The following is a 19190-nucleotide window of genomic DNA, read 5'->3' on the forward strand; positions in this document are numbered from 1 at the left end:
TTAGTAAGATATGTAAGAAGGAAAACTGATAGGATTCTTTATCTACCAATTTAATTGTGGGAACTGCAAAAACAAAAACAAACAAAAAGACCACCCAAGGTCTTCTGATTCACAGTAGCAGGCATGATTACATCATTTGCACACAGTTATAAGACAGCCGGGTAGAAGCAGTAGCTGTATAATACCCCCTGGGCGAAGAATGCCACAACACCCACATATTTATATCCCATTGTAACTTCAACCCTAGGCTTTGCTGGCACCAATCGTTTACTAACTGATTTGCTAGCAGCTCTATTGTTCAACCTGAAGGTACAGCTGAAAGCACTTTATTCACCTACAAGTGGCATTTCTTTTTCTTCCAGAGTTTTGTAGTGGTTTTTTTTTGTTGTTGTTGTTTTCTGTTTTTTTGTTTTGTTGTCGGTTTTTTTCCCCCCCTTGTTCCATGGCGGCATTCTGTTCAGAGATCATTATGTCACTTTGCAACTCCTTCCTTGAAGCTCACGCTATGAAAACTCAAACGCTCTCTTCATTCATATGCATCTCCTTATGAATGGATTGCTGAAGTCTTTCTTCCCCTCTCCAAAATGTCATTCTTAGACTGTTTAGACCTTATGACTTTGCTTCATGACACAAGTTAAGCTGGCTCTTCACCTAACGCACCTAAAGCAAGAAATGAGTCAGCTGCAAAAGCAATTGCTCATTTCGGGTAGCAAGAGAATGCAACAACACATGAGCCAACTCTGACTATAGAAACTTACTGTAGAACTTGAGTGCTTACCTACGTGGCTTTTCCATTTTGTTGAAGCTTACATACTGTCTTAAACAAGCAAAACCCTTGTTTTTTCAAAATAAGAAACAATAGGAACAAGTGCAGATAATGCTACAGAAATACACTCTCTTTCCTGGTCTGCATAAAAGAATTAGTTAACTAAATCAAGCCTGTATTCAGTATTTCTCTACGTACTTCCTATCTGTGTGAAAAGCTCAAGTGGTCACATATGAAGCCAGATGTGACTGAGCAATCAAATCCATGGAAGTGGGAGGCAACAGTGCCACAAACAGATCATGCCATGCATGGATTGTGAAGCAAAGCAGCACAAACTGCTGAGTGCAAGAGTAACTTGGCAATGCAGAAAGCTGCACATCAGGCAGAGATCAGGCAGAAAAGGCACAGACTGAAGGGACAAAAGGGGGCTGCACAAGCCGAGTGGCAGAAAAATAGAAGATGCAAGAAATCTTCTAAGTAGTCAGAAACACCACACATGCAAAAGAAGAAGACTTAAGAAAATCAGTAGCAGTAGCTGACTCTTAATGGATCTAAAGATTAATATTACGAAGAGCAGACTATGGGAGCACAGCTGAGAATATATATATATATATATATACTACAATATATATATATATAAATATATATACTACAATACTATCAAAAAAGAATGAGAACTCATTTGCAGCAGAAAAAGGCTGAAAAACCATTCAGTTAGCATTAAAAAAAAAAAAAAGGGATGAAGAAGAGTGACAAGCGAGTCCCACCAGGTCCAGACACCACCACAATCCTCAAAAACTAGATCAAACGTTTTCCTTTGAAAAGGAAAATGCATAAGCACATTGCGGATGCATTTACTATTATAAAAAAAGATAGTAAAACTAAGACAGAACTTTGACAGAAGGAAGCAGCAAAACATTCAGAAGCACTGACTAAACTGGTACATTTGTACCACACTGCTGGTAAAAGCAGAAAGTGTGTACATACTTTTTCAATCCAGAAACAAAGTTATCATTCACGCAAGCGCATCCAAGACAAGACTAGAATGGCCCACAGAATAAGCCCAGAGACATTTCTAAAGAACACGTCCTTGCCCTGGGAAATAGGACACAGCTATTATTAACACAAATTCAGAAACAACTGTGGGCAGGGCAGATCACATTTTCATATGCTGGTAGACCAAAGCTACTTAGCAGAAAACATAGCAGAACAATTGTTTCCAAGCACTCCAGCATAACAATTCTTAAAGCAAATTCAAAGGCAAGAATTTCCAGGAGAACTTTAAGGCCAAGCTTGACTTGAATTGGTTTGGTAGTTGCAGCAATTTCTCATCAAGAATAACTGATCTATGTAGAAAATGCATGGCACACCTGAATAGGCATTCCTGCCCCTACTGTGCCACACCTTCTTTGTGCCTTCAACCATTTGTTAGATGAGAGCACTGAACAGCCAGCAGATTTCTAGGACAGTTACAAACAAGTCTCTCTCAAACAAACTAAAAATCTCAAGTACACTAAAAAATAAAAAGTGACTTAAAAATGGCATATTTCAAAACAAGAGGATGAGTCTAACACCTGATTTTTGCAGTACCAAACAGCAGTTTGAGAAGACTGATTTGTTTTTGAAATATAGAATGGAGCAGACATGTAAGACCTGGATCTTTTTAGAAATAAAAAATACACACGCTGTTCCAAAAGGAAGATCGTGCATTTAGCAGCACTGTTCATTAAAAAGATGTACAATTAAGGGCTCAAGCCAGCTACTAGGCAACAAGAAAAGATGTTTGATTTCCAGACTCCATCCCTAGCTTTCAGTGCTAGCACCGCACCACTCCTACAACAATATATAAATTAGCAACAGATTCCTTCTGAAGCCTGTACAAGACACACAATGCCACATCACATTAAAAAAATATTCTCTTTTAACTTCTTATTACAAAAAAAAAATAAAAATAAAAATAAAAAATAAAACAAACAGCAGGAGGAAAAATACAGAAGCAATTTCACACACACAAGGCAGGCTGAGGTTTCTGACAAAACACACACATTGTACTCAGAACTAAAGAACTGCACAGATTGAACAAATAATGTATGACTGAGGAGACAGATTTTTATCAGAATAGCTTTTTAAAAGTATTTAAGTAACAGTAGCTAATTTTTCGCGTCCAGCTATTTTTATGCTGATCTGCAAGCCTGTTGTTCTCTATACACACATTAAAGTGTAACTATACAAGAAGTTTCTGCACCTCTCAGCAGAACACAAAGTCTAACAAGGGGAGGTTTTGGTTTTCAAAAATTAGGGTTCTGTTGTTTTCACATACATGCTCATTTTATCTTCAGAACAGTATTCAGGACTGATTAGGTTAACCATAAAACTTCAGTTAGTATTTTTCCTCCACCTACAAAAAACTGCAAATAGAAAACCTCTCCAAGAAACAGCTCCTATCAAATCACTGTGCCAAGAAAAAAAGTTCAAGCTTGTATATTCTAGAACATAGTTGGTCTTTGTTAAGAAGTAATACAGAACCCACAGCATGTTGACGCTACAGAGTAGGTATGGGAAACATCATTTCAGTAACCAGAAGTTAGATTTCAGTCTTCTCCCTTTACCAGGGAAAACCTGTGTCAAAGACCCACGTTTGACTCATTTTCTTCAGTTTCATCAGGTAGTTCTTCAGCTGATGCACCACACACATTATCTTGGTTATCCACAGAGCAATTCAGCTCTTCAGGTTCCCCAGCTGCTATCTGAGTAGTTTCTTCTTCCTCCTCTTCTTCAACTTCTCCATCATCCTCTACATCCATCTCAAACACTCTCACATGACGAAGATTTGAACTTAGCTATGGAAACATTAAGAAGTCTTGATTAATAAGTAATCAAAAAAGAACACAGATACCAATTTATGTATTGCCCAATAGCTCTGAAAATAGCCTTTATCTTCAAAATGAAGGTACCGTGGAAATTGGCAATTGTTTTATTGCTCTGCAGACTGTAAAGTAAAACAAGTCTATCTATTAATTGCTATTAAATTTTTTCCAGGTTATGTAATGAGACAGGCATGACTGTATTCTGACAAATTGATAATAGATTCTGGGAAGATAATCAATTTGTAAGAAATTAAATGATGATAACCAAGACTTTTATTTCTGTTAACTTTATGAGGTTTACAGACTATCTTTCTCCCTAGCTATGGAACACTTCCTTCCCCCTCCACCCGATGTATTCACAGATATGTACTTACCACACAGGAAACTTTTCTAATACCATTTACAGCAACATACTGAGCTTTCATGTTCTCCAGCACTCTCCACTGGTTGTCCAAGAAGACAGTACGTGTTGCTATCTCATCACTTTGCTCAGCCAATCTGCAAGAAATGATGCACAAAACATAAGAAAATTTCAGTACTAAAACAAAAATAAATCCCAGTCAGTCCCAGGTTTGGGGCTTTTTTTTTTTTTGTGTGTGTGTCTAGATTTTACTACACCATATGCAACAAGTAGACAAGCATTTAAAATCATAACTCCATATACTCCAGATGCTCTAGAAGAGAGGATAAAACTGTGCAGACACAGCACATTTCAAGTGCTGCAAGAGATTACAACAGGACAGAATGGAGTTGTATGATTCCTGTCTTGTCCCAGGTAACAGCTGTGGCAGGAAGATGATGTTGACATTCCTTCAAATCCCTCCTTTGCAAGAGCAAAGCTCTGGAGGCAATGTCTACCCTTACACAGAAGTGACCTCTGTGACCTTTGATCAATGTATCTCTTCACTACCACTTACAAGAGCTGTATGCAATTCCCTGTTACAGTGGCCAAGACTGGTTTGAACTTGTTTTTAATATTGCCTGTTCCCACCTTTTAGTAGAATCCCAGATGAATTCCACTTCTTGATCCTCATTTGTGTATACTGAAGATAAAGGCAGCTGGGCCAAGATTCTCTCCTTCCCCTCTTGTTCCACGCTCTCCTTCAGAACTACAGTTACAGTTTCATCATCATAAAAATGTGCATCTAAACAACTGTAGCACCTATTGGAAATAAACCAGTACCTCTATATTAGGAAGCAACAAGGAATAAAAGTGACCATAGAACAAAAATATTTCTATGCTGCACAGCACTGAAGTTAGGTAGTATTCATTAGTTAACAGTGAGTTTTACTGTAAACAATGAAAAGGTCAGTTGTGCAGCTGAGACTCTTTAGGACTGCTAAAAACTCCTGTAACATAAATGACACTGAAGAACAAAACTTAATAAAAATCTTATTTCTTCCAATTTCAGTTGAAATGTAAAGAGCAATTAACACAAATACCAAGGAAAATTAGGAAACAGTTGGTGATGTTGAGGACCATCAGCACCACTTCGGTCCTTTCTAAATTAAAAGCATAAACTTACTCTGCCATGACTTCTGAGATTCCTTCCTTCAGGAATGTAAGATGTCATTCTTATTTCAAGATTACTGATACAAGAAAAAGGTGTTTCCAACTAACTCTACACATGTACCAAGGTTCAACTTTTTGATCAGAAAACTAAAATGCTTACTTGACCTTAAGTGCAAAATAACAACAGTCTCCAGCTGCACCAGGGAGATTAAAGTGGACATCGGGAAGAATTTCTTCATGGAGAGGGTGGTGAAGCTTTGCAATGGTGAAGTGGTGGAGTCTGTATCATGTGATGATTTAGGAGATGTGCAGTCATGGCACTAAGGGACAGGTTTTAGTGATGGGACTCGGTATGTCCGGTTGATGATTGGACTTTGTGATACTGAAAGTCTTTGCAAGACTAAATGGCTCTGTGGTAAGATTCCCACAATCCTACACCTTCACCCCTGTACCGTGCCTTATGGCCCGACTCACTTGGGAACTACAAGCTACTGCAGCATTTGAAGTGCTAATTCGGAATATAGAAGCCAAATCATAATGCTAGAGAAGTTAACTTCAAGTAAAATGAACACTCAAAAACATGGTCTTCGATTTCACAATCTGCATCCCTGGAAGAAGAATCAACTCAACATACTGACCTGGAGTCTGAGCTCTCATTTATACTGTTGTTCAAGAAGTTTCCAAACTCTACTGCAACAATTCCATTACCGATAGACCTGAAGGACAAAAATCACTATTTTGGTAACATTTTTTTTCCATCTGTAGAAAATTCAAAATCTCAAAGGGCAACTGCAGTATAGAATGGTGTAAGCCCATCTGCTTTACAAAGTACATGACTACATCCCCAGATGATGTAACAAGTGGACGGAAACCTTTTGATTTCTCTTGCCTCTCAAGCAAAATGTGACTGAAGGAGCCAAATGAGAAAGTCCTTCTGGGTTGTGGGATACAGTTCTTTGTTGAACTCTCAGCCCAATTGTCCTAGTTTCAAGTCCATTAAGTCACTCATTACTTGCATCTACAGAAAATGAGTCATTACTACCTAAGATTTATCAGGAAGTTTTTCACATAGAGGGTGGTGATGCACTAGAACAGGTTGCCCAAGGAGGTTGTGGATGCCCCATCCCTGGAGGCTTTCAAGGCTAGGCTGGATGTGGCTCTGGGCAGCCTGGTCTGGTGATTGGTGAACCTGCACACAGCAGGGGGGTTGAAACTCGATGATCATTGTGGTCCTTTTCAACCCAGGCCATTCTATGATTATATGAAGATACCAGTGAGAAAGGAAATACAATAGAAACTACACCACAAGGCTACAATTTTGGCTTCAGAAGCAATCAACTGGAAACACAGAAGGTATTTCCATCACATGTTCCTTCCAGCAGTAAAAATGTTCTAAAAATTCTCACCCTGTCATAGCTCATCATCTCCTCAATTTAAACAACATACATTATAAAAATCACTATTTTATGTTGAAGCTTTTGTTGTTCTCCACACCTAGGTCATGTCAGTGCGCTGCACCTTAGGTAGAGAAATTCCCAAAAGTGCAAAAATGATATCCCAAAGAGATGTATTTGTTGAACCCAGCTGTCCATCCATCCCATTTTTCCCTAGTGTTTTAAATCACCGGCTATAAGGAGTTAACAGTATTTTCAGCAAGACAAATCAACATTGTAAGCCTGATTCTCTACAAGTTTTCTTAGTTCACAAAGAGTAATTCTGTGAGGAGCAAAACGAAGGAAACCTGACTCTTTTCTCCTGAGCCTACAAACATCCTGGATGTTTTGATCAGATTTTTTGAGTTTAATAAAATATGAATTCCTACTGTAGTTTCCCACTGAACCTCCCAATGCCTTCCACTTTGATGAATTCTCTAGTACCCCACAAGGACTGTGCTCAGAGTCCTTCAATCTCTGTTTTTGCAGAAAAAAAAATCAAGTTGCAACTGTCTCTATACATACAATAAGTCTCACAAACCATTCTCCTTCCCCCCCTTTTTCTTACCTGGAAGTATCTGTATGTCTCCTCAAAATGTGTATTTTAGAAATAGAACTTTCTAATATGGTAAAGAGAACATAATGTATGTTGGATGTTTTGTCATTCCACCTGTAATGTTAGGTGAGGAAACAGGAAAAAGTCACACCATATTTTAAGAACAGGTGAGTGACATACAACAAGAAATAACAGCATACTTACAGAAAAGGCAATTTAAATAACTGAGATGAGGAATCTTCACTGAAAAGGAAAAACAAAACGAGTGTACAAAATACTATTATAATTTTGTGCAACTGAACTCCAGAAATAATGTTAAAAACATACCTACGGGAAGTCTTGTAGAGAGACACACAGAATGCTTGATGCACTGACTTTCCAATCACATCCTAACAAATATAATAAAAAGAGCAAAGAAAAAGCAAGCCGTTCATGATATATTCCTTCTTAAGAAAACTAAATCAATAAATACATAAAAAGAATAAAATCCAAGTGTGTTTGAAAGAAAAGTCCACAAATATTTATACTGAACTAACCATCTCTAATACGAACACTGTCACTTAATGCACCTAGTTCGTGTTTCTTCAGAAGATACAGACTAACATACCATCAACTAATCAGCTGTCTAATCTGTAATTCGTATACCGAGTTACTTAATGTTAAAATAGCTCTCATCAATGCACAGGGTAAACAGAATGCACAGAACACACAAAACAAAACAAAAATCCTCCATTGAGTTTAAGACACTCAGTAGTGGTTAAGCTGGAATGCATGCTGCCAGCTACATTGTAGGCACTCAAAGGTAGAAATTAAAATTTCAGGCCTTGCTAAGCATGACTACCATCTAGAAGAAAGTTATATAAATTGAACTTACAGCTGGTTTTTGTAAACACTGATCAATGACCTCTTCCATTTGCCTTTTGACAAAATGCAGTGATTTCTCAGGATAGTAGGGAAACAAAAGTGGGCTTTCTGCAAACACATAAAGCTCATTTAAAAAAAAATGCTTATAACTCCATAAAAAAAATAGACAATACTGAAGTGACAGTGGAGTGACAGTGGGCCAGTAAGCTGCTCACAGGCCTAGAGCACATGGTTCAGAGGAGAAGTTAAGGGCCATTTATTTTATTCTGCCCAGATGAGCATCATGAAACTAACTTCTAACCACAAAAAAAAAAAAAAAAAAAAAAAGGATTACTCTTATGTTAAGTTCTCCACATACCACAGACTCACTGTTTTACTCAAGCACACATTACCTTTAACATGAGTACTATTTTTAAGAAAGTGAAACCACTGGTTTCCTTCTGTATTAGGTGGTGAAACAAGGTCTTCATCTTCATCTTTCAAGTACTAAATAAGAAACAGACATTTTATAAGTCTGCAAATTAAAAATAAGTAACATTAGAATTCACTTCCAACAATATATAATCACAGAATTATAAAGGTTCCACTGGACTTCTGGAGATTATCTAGTCCAAGCCCTACACTGCCTCTCACAAGTTAAACAAGTTTAGTTCCTTCTAAATATAACATGTCTACATTTAAAATATAACATTCCACTCCTCCTAGAAATAAATAAGAAATCAACTATTGTTTAATATCATACAGTACCACGTCCATGTGGAACTGATTTTCAAACAATACTTGAACACAAACATTTAGAAATCCAGTAACAACATAAAGACAGTGTGCAGATTTTAATTTTACACTACTACTGCTGGCTGCAAACACATTTCACCCTTTTCCTAAAATACTGCATATGTAAGGAAAACTATAAAATGTTCTAATATTTTCTTATTCTAATAACAAAGAAAATATTGACAATAACTTCCTTTTACTGTGACTGGAATGCACAACACATAGCAGAAGGGATAGAGAAGAAAAATGGGCACAACTTTAAAAGCTTTCTCATGATTTTCTCTCTTACTCCCTCCTTCCATATATTCTCTAGTTCTTTACCTGGCCAACCCTCTCCACATTGAAGTATTTTCCTTTGCGATTGTAAAGTTCTGGTGCCTGGAAAAAAAAATAATAACAATGCAAACAAAAACAAAATTGAAACCCAAACTGACTAAGAAATAAGGCACAAAAAGATGATGGAATTATTTTACTTAAAATTGTTCCTATTCAATTACTAGCAGCAAAAACACAGTAACCAAGTACCACTGCTGTACTCAATAAATTAGGATTACTTACCTCATTGAAGTGCTCAGTAAGAAAATCCGCAACAAACGTGATATCTTTTTGAGTCATCTGAAACAAAAAACAAATAAAAAAATGGAGCAAGGGGAAACAAAGTTTGAGAATTACACCTAAATGAGCACAGAATGAACATTCTATAGGCTGAACATGGCCAATTCATTGTTGCTCACAGGACAAGTACTGAAACCCTTTGCCAGCTTGCAGACCCTCTGCTGAAATCGCACCAGTTTATTCGTATTTGTCTCATACAGAAGGGCCTCAAACTGGAGAAGGTATTCCAAAAAAGATCTGACTAGTCCTAAGTAAGGAAGGTTATCATTTCTCTTGGCCATGATCCTGTTAGAATAACCCTGGTTCCTCTACACTGCCCTTTGCTGCCAGAGCCCACTGCTGTCTCATGCCCAGCTTGCTTCCACCAACATCCACAGGCTGACCTCCTCCCCAGCTAACCAGGGCTGTGCTGCTGCAGATTCTTCCCTGGGAGTAATTTTGTATTTGTTCTTGCTGAAACTCAGGAGGTCCCTATCAGTTCATTCTTGCAGCCTATTTCCCTTTGGATATCTCCATCTGCCCTAAAGCACATCAGCTCATGCACCCATTGTGGTGGTGACTGCAGATCAGATGCAGGTGTTATTTATTTCTTCTCTCAGGTAAAGATGTTAAAATCTGATTCCTATTAACTTCATCATCTAGGGCATGTAAAGAGTCACCATATGCATATTTCATAGAGAACTAGGCTCATATGTGCTGCACTATTAAAAGAAAACAGTACACTGAGGTGTTAGTGTGAATGTGCAGGCATCAGCTTTCCCAAAGAAACGTCACAGGCACATTCTTTAAGTTTCAGAACAAAAAATACATTTTTAATCTTGCTCTGTAAGTCAAGCAGAAAAGAAAATATACCACCATTAATGAGAAAATGTTATTACTACCTTGTTCAGCTCTGGAAGCACATGATCTTCTGACATCCTCAACATAGCTGAGGAGAAAAAAAAAGATACTAGTGTTTATCTTTTTCTTAATATTCCTAATTTTTCATTGCTATATAATATGACACTGTCAATAACATAAGAAGGATTAATTTGTCAGAAGCTGAAGAGTCTGAAAAGAACAATTATGAACTGGGGCTGAAATTAAGCTTCACTTACCCTACTAAACTGCAGAAAATATCTATGGCAGTAATAAACAGATGGATATAGCTAAGACTGGCATAATTAATTATTGGCATTTTGGCATTTACAAAACAGATACCAAATATTTACTACATCATCAAGCTTACCAACGTACAGCCATCGAAAAAATGCTTTGAAGTTTTTCATACTACTGTCAATAACTCTGCAGAAGAAACAATCAGTAACAACAAATTACCAGATGTCACAAGCTGTTGCAGGTTTAAGTTCTATTTCTGTTACAGACAGATATGTAAGTATTATCAACTTCTTAAAAATGCCAAATGCATCCCTCCCTCTAAGACTCTTGTTGGCATACAAGCCTATGAGATGCAGCAAGACGAGCTCATCACCAACAGAGGAGCCACACCCTGCCATCTTTCCTTACTCCCAAGCCACATGCTTTCTCAAAAGCCAAGTTTTTAAAATTCCTCAGACTTTATACTTACTGAAGCAGCTCATTTGCTTTCAGGATGAAAGAACCAACAGCAGTAGTAGCCTCTGTCAAGAGAGCAAGCCATTGATATCATGCTTGCAAAAATGAAATAAGTGTAGTTAAGTAGGACACATGCTACTGTACCTTCAATTCCAGATGCATCTAATCCCAGAGACTCGTATTTTTGTTTCCATAAAGCCATTCCTTTCAACTCACTTAAGTAGTATAAGAGTGCTTCTGAGCCACTAGGAGAGTAAAGCAAAGAACCAATCTTTTAGTCCCCGTTTGATAACTGTGCTTCACTGTGCACCAGATTTTTATCTCATAACGGGCAAAGTGGAGAACTTTATAAAAATCACCTGGAATATAAGAGCTAAGAAAGTATTTGCAGAAAAGCAAATATTGTCTTTATAATCTTAACCACCACACAATGATGGAGAACATTTCCTATAAAAATACCAAGCAGTGATATTTAGCTTATACGCCATGGAGACCGCTCAAAATATGAGCTCTCCATCACCCACGAGTAAATTAGTACATGGTGTATTACCACATACCATACAAAAAATCTATATATAAAGAACCACTGATACTGCACCCCATCTTTTAGCACAGTACATAATATGCTACTTAATCTAAAATTTATTGGACATTTTATGACGTACCTCTGCAAATGACTTATAACCAATTTTTGTATACTGGAATAGGAGGACTCTATGGACTGACCGAGCTTTTTTAAGCCCTGTTAAAAAAGAAATATAAACACATAATGTTTTCTTAATGTAAATGCACAGCGATTAAAAGATACTGAAATGTATAATTCTAAGATGTTAAATAATATGAACGTACCTTCACTGTCAGTTGGTTCATTAATAATGCCTGCAGTTCCAGACTAAAAACGGACAGGGAAGAGAAAACCAAACATGCTTTCATTTTGTATTTTAGTATCAAATGCAAACGCATACTCAGATAAAACAACAGTAGCTACCTTGCTTTGCCCCATAACAACAGCTGCATAAACTCATCCTGAACAGAAGTGGTTGTATTCTTTTCCTGTCAGCCAAAATGATTGAAATAGATTGGTAAAGAGGTTACATTCAGCCTACCAAATAACGTCACAGATACCTCAAATAAAGTACATTATAAAACCCACCCTTACTCTTGAATGCTGAAATCAGTCTACAGATCTTTTGAAATTCAATTCAATTCAATGATTCAAGGTCAGTATTTTCAATTATTTTCAGTTGTAATACTCAGTAAAAATTCTAAGCACTTTCCATCATCAAGAATCTATGCTAAAAATAAGCACATTAATTACTTGATTCAATTAACTGCCAGCCACGCACACAAAATATATGCAAATATATGATCTGATATATATGCTCTATTGAGTTAAGCTGCAAATGGTGATGGGCTGCTGCTCAACATTTACAGTAGACAGTTCATCAGTGACTGAAGTAGAAAGAACACAACCTTAAACAGAAAGCAATTGTTCAATAGCTGTGCAAGCTGAAAAATATCACTTTCAAATAGTAAGGAATAAACAAAATAAAGGAGTATCACAATGCAATCACACCTGACTGTGCTCAGATATCTGCAGCATCACAGCAGTTTGCCTCTGAACTTAGAGACTGTTTGCTGGAGGCCTTACATAAACAGCACTAAGATAATGTACTGTGTAGTTAACATGAACAGCAGACCTACTACAGAAAAGAGCAGTTCATACTACAATACCTGTACAAATTTTGTTAGCCGTGAGTCCATCTGCATCAGTATTTCTTCCCATGCTTCACACATGCACGTCAATGACAAGTTTATATACTGCAATACAGACACTAAGATAAGCCTTACTCCCTTTTTTCTCCTTCAATACATATTAAATAACTGGATGTTGTAACACAAAGGGAAGATATATATTACAGACATCATATGAAATTTCTAATCAACTTTTCAAGCTAGAGCTCCACATTTACTTAAAACCAACAGAAGTTTCCTACTAGGAAAATTTTACTTCCTGTAAGAATATGGAAGGCTCTAGGACTTGAGATATTAAGATGTCATAACGAAACCATACCTGTAACAGTGTTGAAATGTGAGTAAACTTCCGGGCCATTCGAGTTACCTCAGGTAAATAACTTGATAACAGACTGGTGTCCAGCTATAACAAACAGAACAGTTAACAGATCATTTGTTTTTTTAAACAGTTTCGGGTTATTGAAATAAAAACACAGATGGAGAGGACCCACAGAGAAACTTACTATTTCTCATTTTCTTTAAGTTGATTTTAAGAAGAAAACAGGGCAATTAGTATTTTAATCTATCAATAAAAGCTCTTGAGAATGGTTCTAATTTTGGAGTTCTAACAGTAATAGTTTGCAGGATGACTGTTCTGGGTAGAATGGATGATGAACAGCACGGCTGCTACACCTTTGTGTTCAGAATGAAGACAAACGGAGTAACTGTAATTGAATAAATGTTATATTTGAAGTAATATTTTCTCAGAACGCCTCAGAGCATTACAGTCAGTCTCAGCTGTGAGACCGCAAGCCAATGCGACAAATCCAAAAGCTAAGCCAGGGTGCACTTCAGAAAGGCTGAGAACAATCATTGCAGGTTTTTCCTACAAATAACAGGAAGGTGATAAAGTTAGGTGAGAGTAAATAAAAGAAAGAACATTTTAAAATTACTTTACTTGCCTGAAAATAAGTTATCTCTGCTTCACTGTCAGGAGAGTCTTGTATTTCTGTAATAACCGATAGTGATTTCAGGTCACTGGATAAACAGAGTCCACGACAAGAACCTGCCACCTGAAGGATTCCAGTTTAAATGTTAATGAAATATTGAATGTTTTCCCTATGTATTCACTGTTGTAACACATTCACATGCAAAGCAGGCTGTGTTCAATGACATTTAAAAACCAAGGGGAATTTTGTTCAAGAAAATATTTACCCCTTTCACCATGGATTAGCACTGAGCTCAGTTTCTTTTCAAACAAAACGTTAAAATCACCAGTTAAGTTGGAATGTCTTTCCAGCAATAACCACACAACCCTATCCAAAGAAAGTTATTCCTTTCTGTAAAATTTCAGCAATCCAGTTTCAGTTACACATAAACCCACAGATGCATTATTTCATTCAATTCAGCTGTATTTTGGTATACGCTGAAGAAAAAAAAAATACAGAAATAAACATACCCCAGTTACTGTAGCAATCTTGAACATTCCATAAGCATAAATTTCAATAAACCCTGAGCTGCCACCAAGGACAAGAGCATTAAGCCTATAAGAACAGAAGAACACGTGCTGATGAGCACATGAAAATAAACTGACAACTTTTTTTCCTAAACTATCTGAAGTCAGTTTTTAATGCAGATAAAAATAATTCTTAATTTCCATTCCTTTTACTAAAAGATTCTCTAGGAAACCACTAAAACAAATACTGTGCTGTCGCCTACAATCCAAGAAATTTAAAAACTAAATGAAAAATATTAGTAGCTTGGACTTGATTGATGAGAACTGGGTCTAACACTTGCAGGACACAAAATCATATAGCAAACTGCTGAATGAAGGAAAAAAAAATTAACACCAAGTTTAGGCACAGAAGTCCTTTTTCACCAACTGGAGACCTGTGAAAAAAACTAACAGTTTACAGCAGCAGCCCACCTACCAGTACAGGCTGCAAAGCATTCTTACAAAGCTACTTTTTCATTTCCCCTGTATTTATCCTAATTACACGCCGAGTAAGTCTGTCACTGTCACTCGGTGGGCCTCCTCAGTAAAACCTCAGCAGAAATAAAAACATAAAAGATACAGCAGCGAAGAACAGCCACAGACAACAACAGCAAAAGAGACAGAAACCCTGTTTAAAAAAGTAGGATCAGGGAGAAACAGATCTGTGCTCTTCTGATCACTTACCAAAATCAACTTTGCTATACAATGACTTGGAAAAATGCTTTTCTATGATCTCTCAGTTTTTGTCTACATTTGAAACATCACACTTTGCACAGGGAGATTGCCTGCTGTGTCACAAACCACTCTCAGTCTACTAGACTATACATCCTCCAGGTGCTCCTCATGTTTCCTAATATGAGATGCTTATTTTAAAGCACTCATGGTGCCTCTGAGACCAGCTTAAGTAATCCATACAAGATAGCCTTTAAGTGTGACTCAAGAAATCTTCCAAGGAAAAGAAGATATAACACCAACAGCAGTAGATTGTAAGGTGCCTGACAATCCCTTTAAGCCAAGGAGAAAAGATGTAAACTGATGGAGACATAAAAATTTTTTTTTTAGTATATTCAGTGAACTTTATCTTCATATACAAAAAAAAGAAACATTGCATACTTTCTCCAGAACCATTAAAACAGATTACGAATAACTTTAAAGTAAGCCTCTTTGTTATTTTAAAGCCAAAAAATAAAGAAACAAAAGAACAACACACAAACAGAATTTACCTCACATCACCCAGAAGCTTCATAATCTCATCTGACTTTTCTTCACTGAAAATATAAAAGATATGGATGCTTTTTAGCTCCTTTGTCTCAATAGCAGAAAACAAAGAAAGAAACTTAGAGGGTGGTGACACAGTGGAACAGGTTGCCCAAGGAGGTTGTGGATGCCCCATCCCTGGAGGCTTTCAAGGCCAGGCTGGATGTGGCTCTGGGCAGCCTGGTCTGGTGGTCAGCGACCCTGCACATAGCAGGGGGTTGGGGGATGATAATTGTGGTCCTTTTCAACCCAGGCCATTCTATGATTCTATGAAACCCCCTGAAAAAAAAAAAAACAAAAAAAACCAACAAATCATGTAAACCCCTAAAAAGAAACTAAAAAAAAAGTCAGTTCCTTACCTGAAAATTTTCGCAGTGGTACTATAACTGAAAAAGAAAAAAAAACAACGAAGTTGAATTAGGCAGGCATCTAACTCAAAGCACCAGTAGAGTAGTGAAGACGTAACAAAAACAACAATTAGTGTGCTTACTTTTTTGGTAGTGCTGGTAATTTAGGCAAAATGAGATTTGCCTCATCCTCTGCATTGTAGAAGGAAGTGAGAATGCTGAAAAAGAAATGACATTGTCTTAGCTACTCAAACTGTTAAAATAGAGGAAAGGAAAATTACTGACTTTGAAGTTACCGGCACACACTCAACATGTCATGTACATAAAATGGATACAAATATCAGATAGTAATCTTAAACATATCTAAAAACTAATTTAATAAAAGAAATCTGATAATCTTTATGGTTATTTCCACCAAGTAAAGTCTGTATTTGCTGGCCCAGTAACTTGCTACTGAATCGCCCATTATCTGTAGTACAGTCACCAATGGAGGCTTTCTCTTTAAAACAGATACAACCCTGCAGCTCACCTACCTGCACCTCAGCAAAGCTTCACTACAAAGACATGTGTTACAGTATGAAGAAGAGCCAACTACAGTCCTTAAAAGCACACTTTACACGTGCCTGGAGGTTAGATTCCCTACATGTCTGTCCCCATCAGAGGAATGCTAGAGTTACTTATAATACAGTGGTTTTCTTGATATTTTAAGATTTCCATTTTGGGGAAACGTAGTGGGAAGTACCCGCCAGACTTACCCAACCACTCATTTTTAAATAAACGTTTTAGTTATTATCTTGGACTGCCTATCACAGGTCTTTGCAAGACCACAGAAGGAGGGACCACAACATCCCCCAGCCTCACAAACGTGACTGAGAATTCTGTGTCAGAGCTCACAGTCTCTGCAAGAAATCTGATTTCCTAATGCAAGCGCTCCCATGGCAGAATGTCAGCACATTCAAGTGCCTGTTAAAATTTTCCCTTTGGTTAAGATAAAGCAGAAAGACAACACAATTCCAAAATATTAAAAAATATTATTTTTACTTCCTATTACATGCAAAACATACATAATTAATAAGTTAGTGCCACATAACCCATAATTTACTTGCTGTTTTTCAGACCCACCTGCTCTCTGCAGTTACTTCCATCCAATGCATGTAAGTAATAGACAAGTTCACTGAGAAGGAATGCAAGCTTTCAGGCCTTTCTACATCACACAGAATAATCCGCTTGGTATCACTAAGGCCAAAGGCCAAAACTAGAAAAAGATGAGTAAAATGTATAAATAACCAATATGCAAAACTTTGTACTTTATACTGAACTAGAAAGCAATGCACCTTCACAGTCAATCACTACACTGCATTTTCCCTTTGCCCACTTTCACTACTTCCCAATTCTCACTTGAAACCTGCATATTACAATGGGGGTTGTTGGTCCCATCATAGTTTTAAGTGATATGTTTAAGTCAAAAGCCCAAACCCACAATTGTGTATTTACACGCTGAATCAAACGCAAGCACTTCTAACACAGTCCTGTCCAGACAACTTCTTTCTATTCTTCAGGTAAATTCTGTATTTCATACAAAAATATTCTGCTTAGTTAAGAACAGGAAACTTTGCTACAACTTGAAAAGCAGTGTTTTGGGTATAAGTTCACCTTGTAATTATTTCTTCCAATTGCTTTCAACAGTGCAATTTTCCCAATTATTTTTAATAAACATACATATAGTTAACCCATCCTTTTCTTCAAATACAGTCTACTTAAAGTTTCCTTCCCAGACAAAAGGTATCATCACCACATCATCACACATCATTTCACTGACTTCCAGTAGGATTGCTTTGCAGTAAGTCATAGCATATACTTGACATTACTTTTGCCATCTGGCCTCCAAGCAAGAGCAGTCACTTCTTTTCCTGTATTTTCATTTGGAGGCAAACTCCAAACTCGTTGAAAGTTTGCAAGCCGATGAAGTAAAACCTACAAAGCAAACGCATTTAAGACAGAAAAATAAAAACAGTGTTTTAAATAAAACCATTAAAATCATCATAAATCAATTCAAGATGCAATTTCTCACAATTCTTTAGTAACTTCTACTATTATTTAATAACTCCTTCTCCTAGCAGACATTCCACTCCTACACGGTTTAAGAGACCACCACACTGTTTACTGTAGAGCAATACAGAGGAACAAACTGTAACTTGTATAAACCTAGAAGCCTGTAACCAACAGGGATTACCCACACCTCTCCAGCAAGGACAGCCTGAAAATACAAGTCTTTCAGCATGCATGATCACATGCATCAGTTCTGGGAAGGAAAAAGCTATGAAGTTTTAGAATATCATTGACACAGGCAATGAGAGTATCATTAGTGAACTCAATAAGGCCAAGTGCAGGGTGCTGCACATGGGTCACAACAATCCCAGATATGCATACAGACTGGAAGAACTTGAGAGCAGTCCTGCAGAGAAGGATCTGGGTGATAGTGGATGAAAAGCTGGACCAGCCAGCACACACTTGCAGCCCAGAATGTCAATTGTACCCCAAGCTTCATTAACAGAGGGGTGGCAGCAGGGAGAAGGAGGGGCTTATCCCTCTGCTCAGCCCCACAGAGCTTAAGCACAATAAAGGCACAGAGCTGCTGGAGCAGGTCCAGAGGAGGGCCACACAGTCGACCAGAGGGCTGGAGCACCTCCTCTCCTGTGAAGAAAGGCTGAAGGAACTCTGCATGTTCAGCCTGGATAAGGCTATGGGAAAACCTCACTGAAACCGACCTGTACTGGCCAACAAAAAGATGGGAAGGGACTCAAAAGATCGTAGCGATAAGACAGGGGTAGCAGCTTTGAAGTAAAACGGGAGATTTCGGTCAGATTTCAGGCAGAAATGTTTCCCTCGGACGTGCTGAGGCACCGGCTCGGGCTGCCCAGAGACGCTGTGGGTGCTCAACCCTTGGAGGTGTTCAAGGCCAGGCAGGATGTGCCCCGGGCAGCCCGAGCTGCTGGGGGAGAACCCTATGGAACTGGACAGATTTTAAGTTGCTTTGCAACCTGAATCATTCCACGATGCCATAAATCAGTATGGAAACTTAAACTGGAGCGAGTGACAATGTTAGAAAGCTCGATAAAACGCTGCTGCGACTTGAACGGAACTACGCCGCAGCCCGCACCGCTCCCGCCGTCCGCTCTCCCTGCCGGTCCCGCGCGCAGCGCGGCGCTGAGCCCTCACTGCGGCGCACGGCAGGGACGGCGGGCTGCCCCGCTTCCCAGCGCCGCGCTCACCTCTCCCGCCCTGTTGGCCAGAGCGATGAGGTCCCTCTTGGGGGACCACGCCATGACGACGACCTCCTGCGGCAGCTGCTTCTCCCCGACTTGCCGGAATGCGGGCATGGTGGCGGCCTCCCGCTCGCTGGGCTCCTCCGCCG

General features: G+C 38.3%; 1 protein-coding gene across 1 annotated transcript; it reads right to left on the bottom strand.

Moving 5' to 3' along the window:
* Positions 1-34: 34 nt before the first annotated feature.
* Positions 35-19183, bottom strand: ANAPC4 (anaphase promoting complex subunit 4). Its single transcript, XM_048942003.1, has 28 exons — positions 19048-19183; positions 17644-17749; positions 16898-17030; positions 15919-15993; positions 15788-15814; positions 15395-15439; positions 14136-14220; positions 13639-13749; positions 13017-13100; positions 12677-12763; positions 11931-11995; positions 11792-11834; positions 11608-11684; positions 11087-11187; positions 10956-11007; positions 10617-10672; positions 10270-10316; positions 9332-9388; positions 9095-9151; positions 8392-8485; positions 8010-8107; positions 7463-7524; positions 7340-7378; positions 7148-7249; positions 5785-5862; positions 4625-4795; positions 4008-4131; positions 35-3606 (listed from the first exon to the last, which is right to left on the bottom strand). Exons 1-28 carry the CDS (start codon positions 19153-19155, stop codon positions 3391-3393), a joined length of 2400 nt encoding a protein of 799 aa, XP_048797960.1. The 5' UTR covers positions 19156-19183; the 3' UTR covers positions 35-3390.
* Positions 19184-19190: the final 7 nt, after the last annotated feature.

The sequence above is a fragment of the Lagopus muta genome, chromosome 4, assembly GCF_023343835.1.
Source record: "Lagopus muta isolate bLagMut1 chromosome 4, bLagMut1 primary, whole genome shotgun sequence".
NCBI lineage: Eukaryota > Metazoa > Chordata > Aves > Galliformes > Phasianidae > Lagopus > Lagopus muta.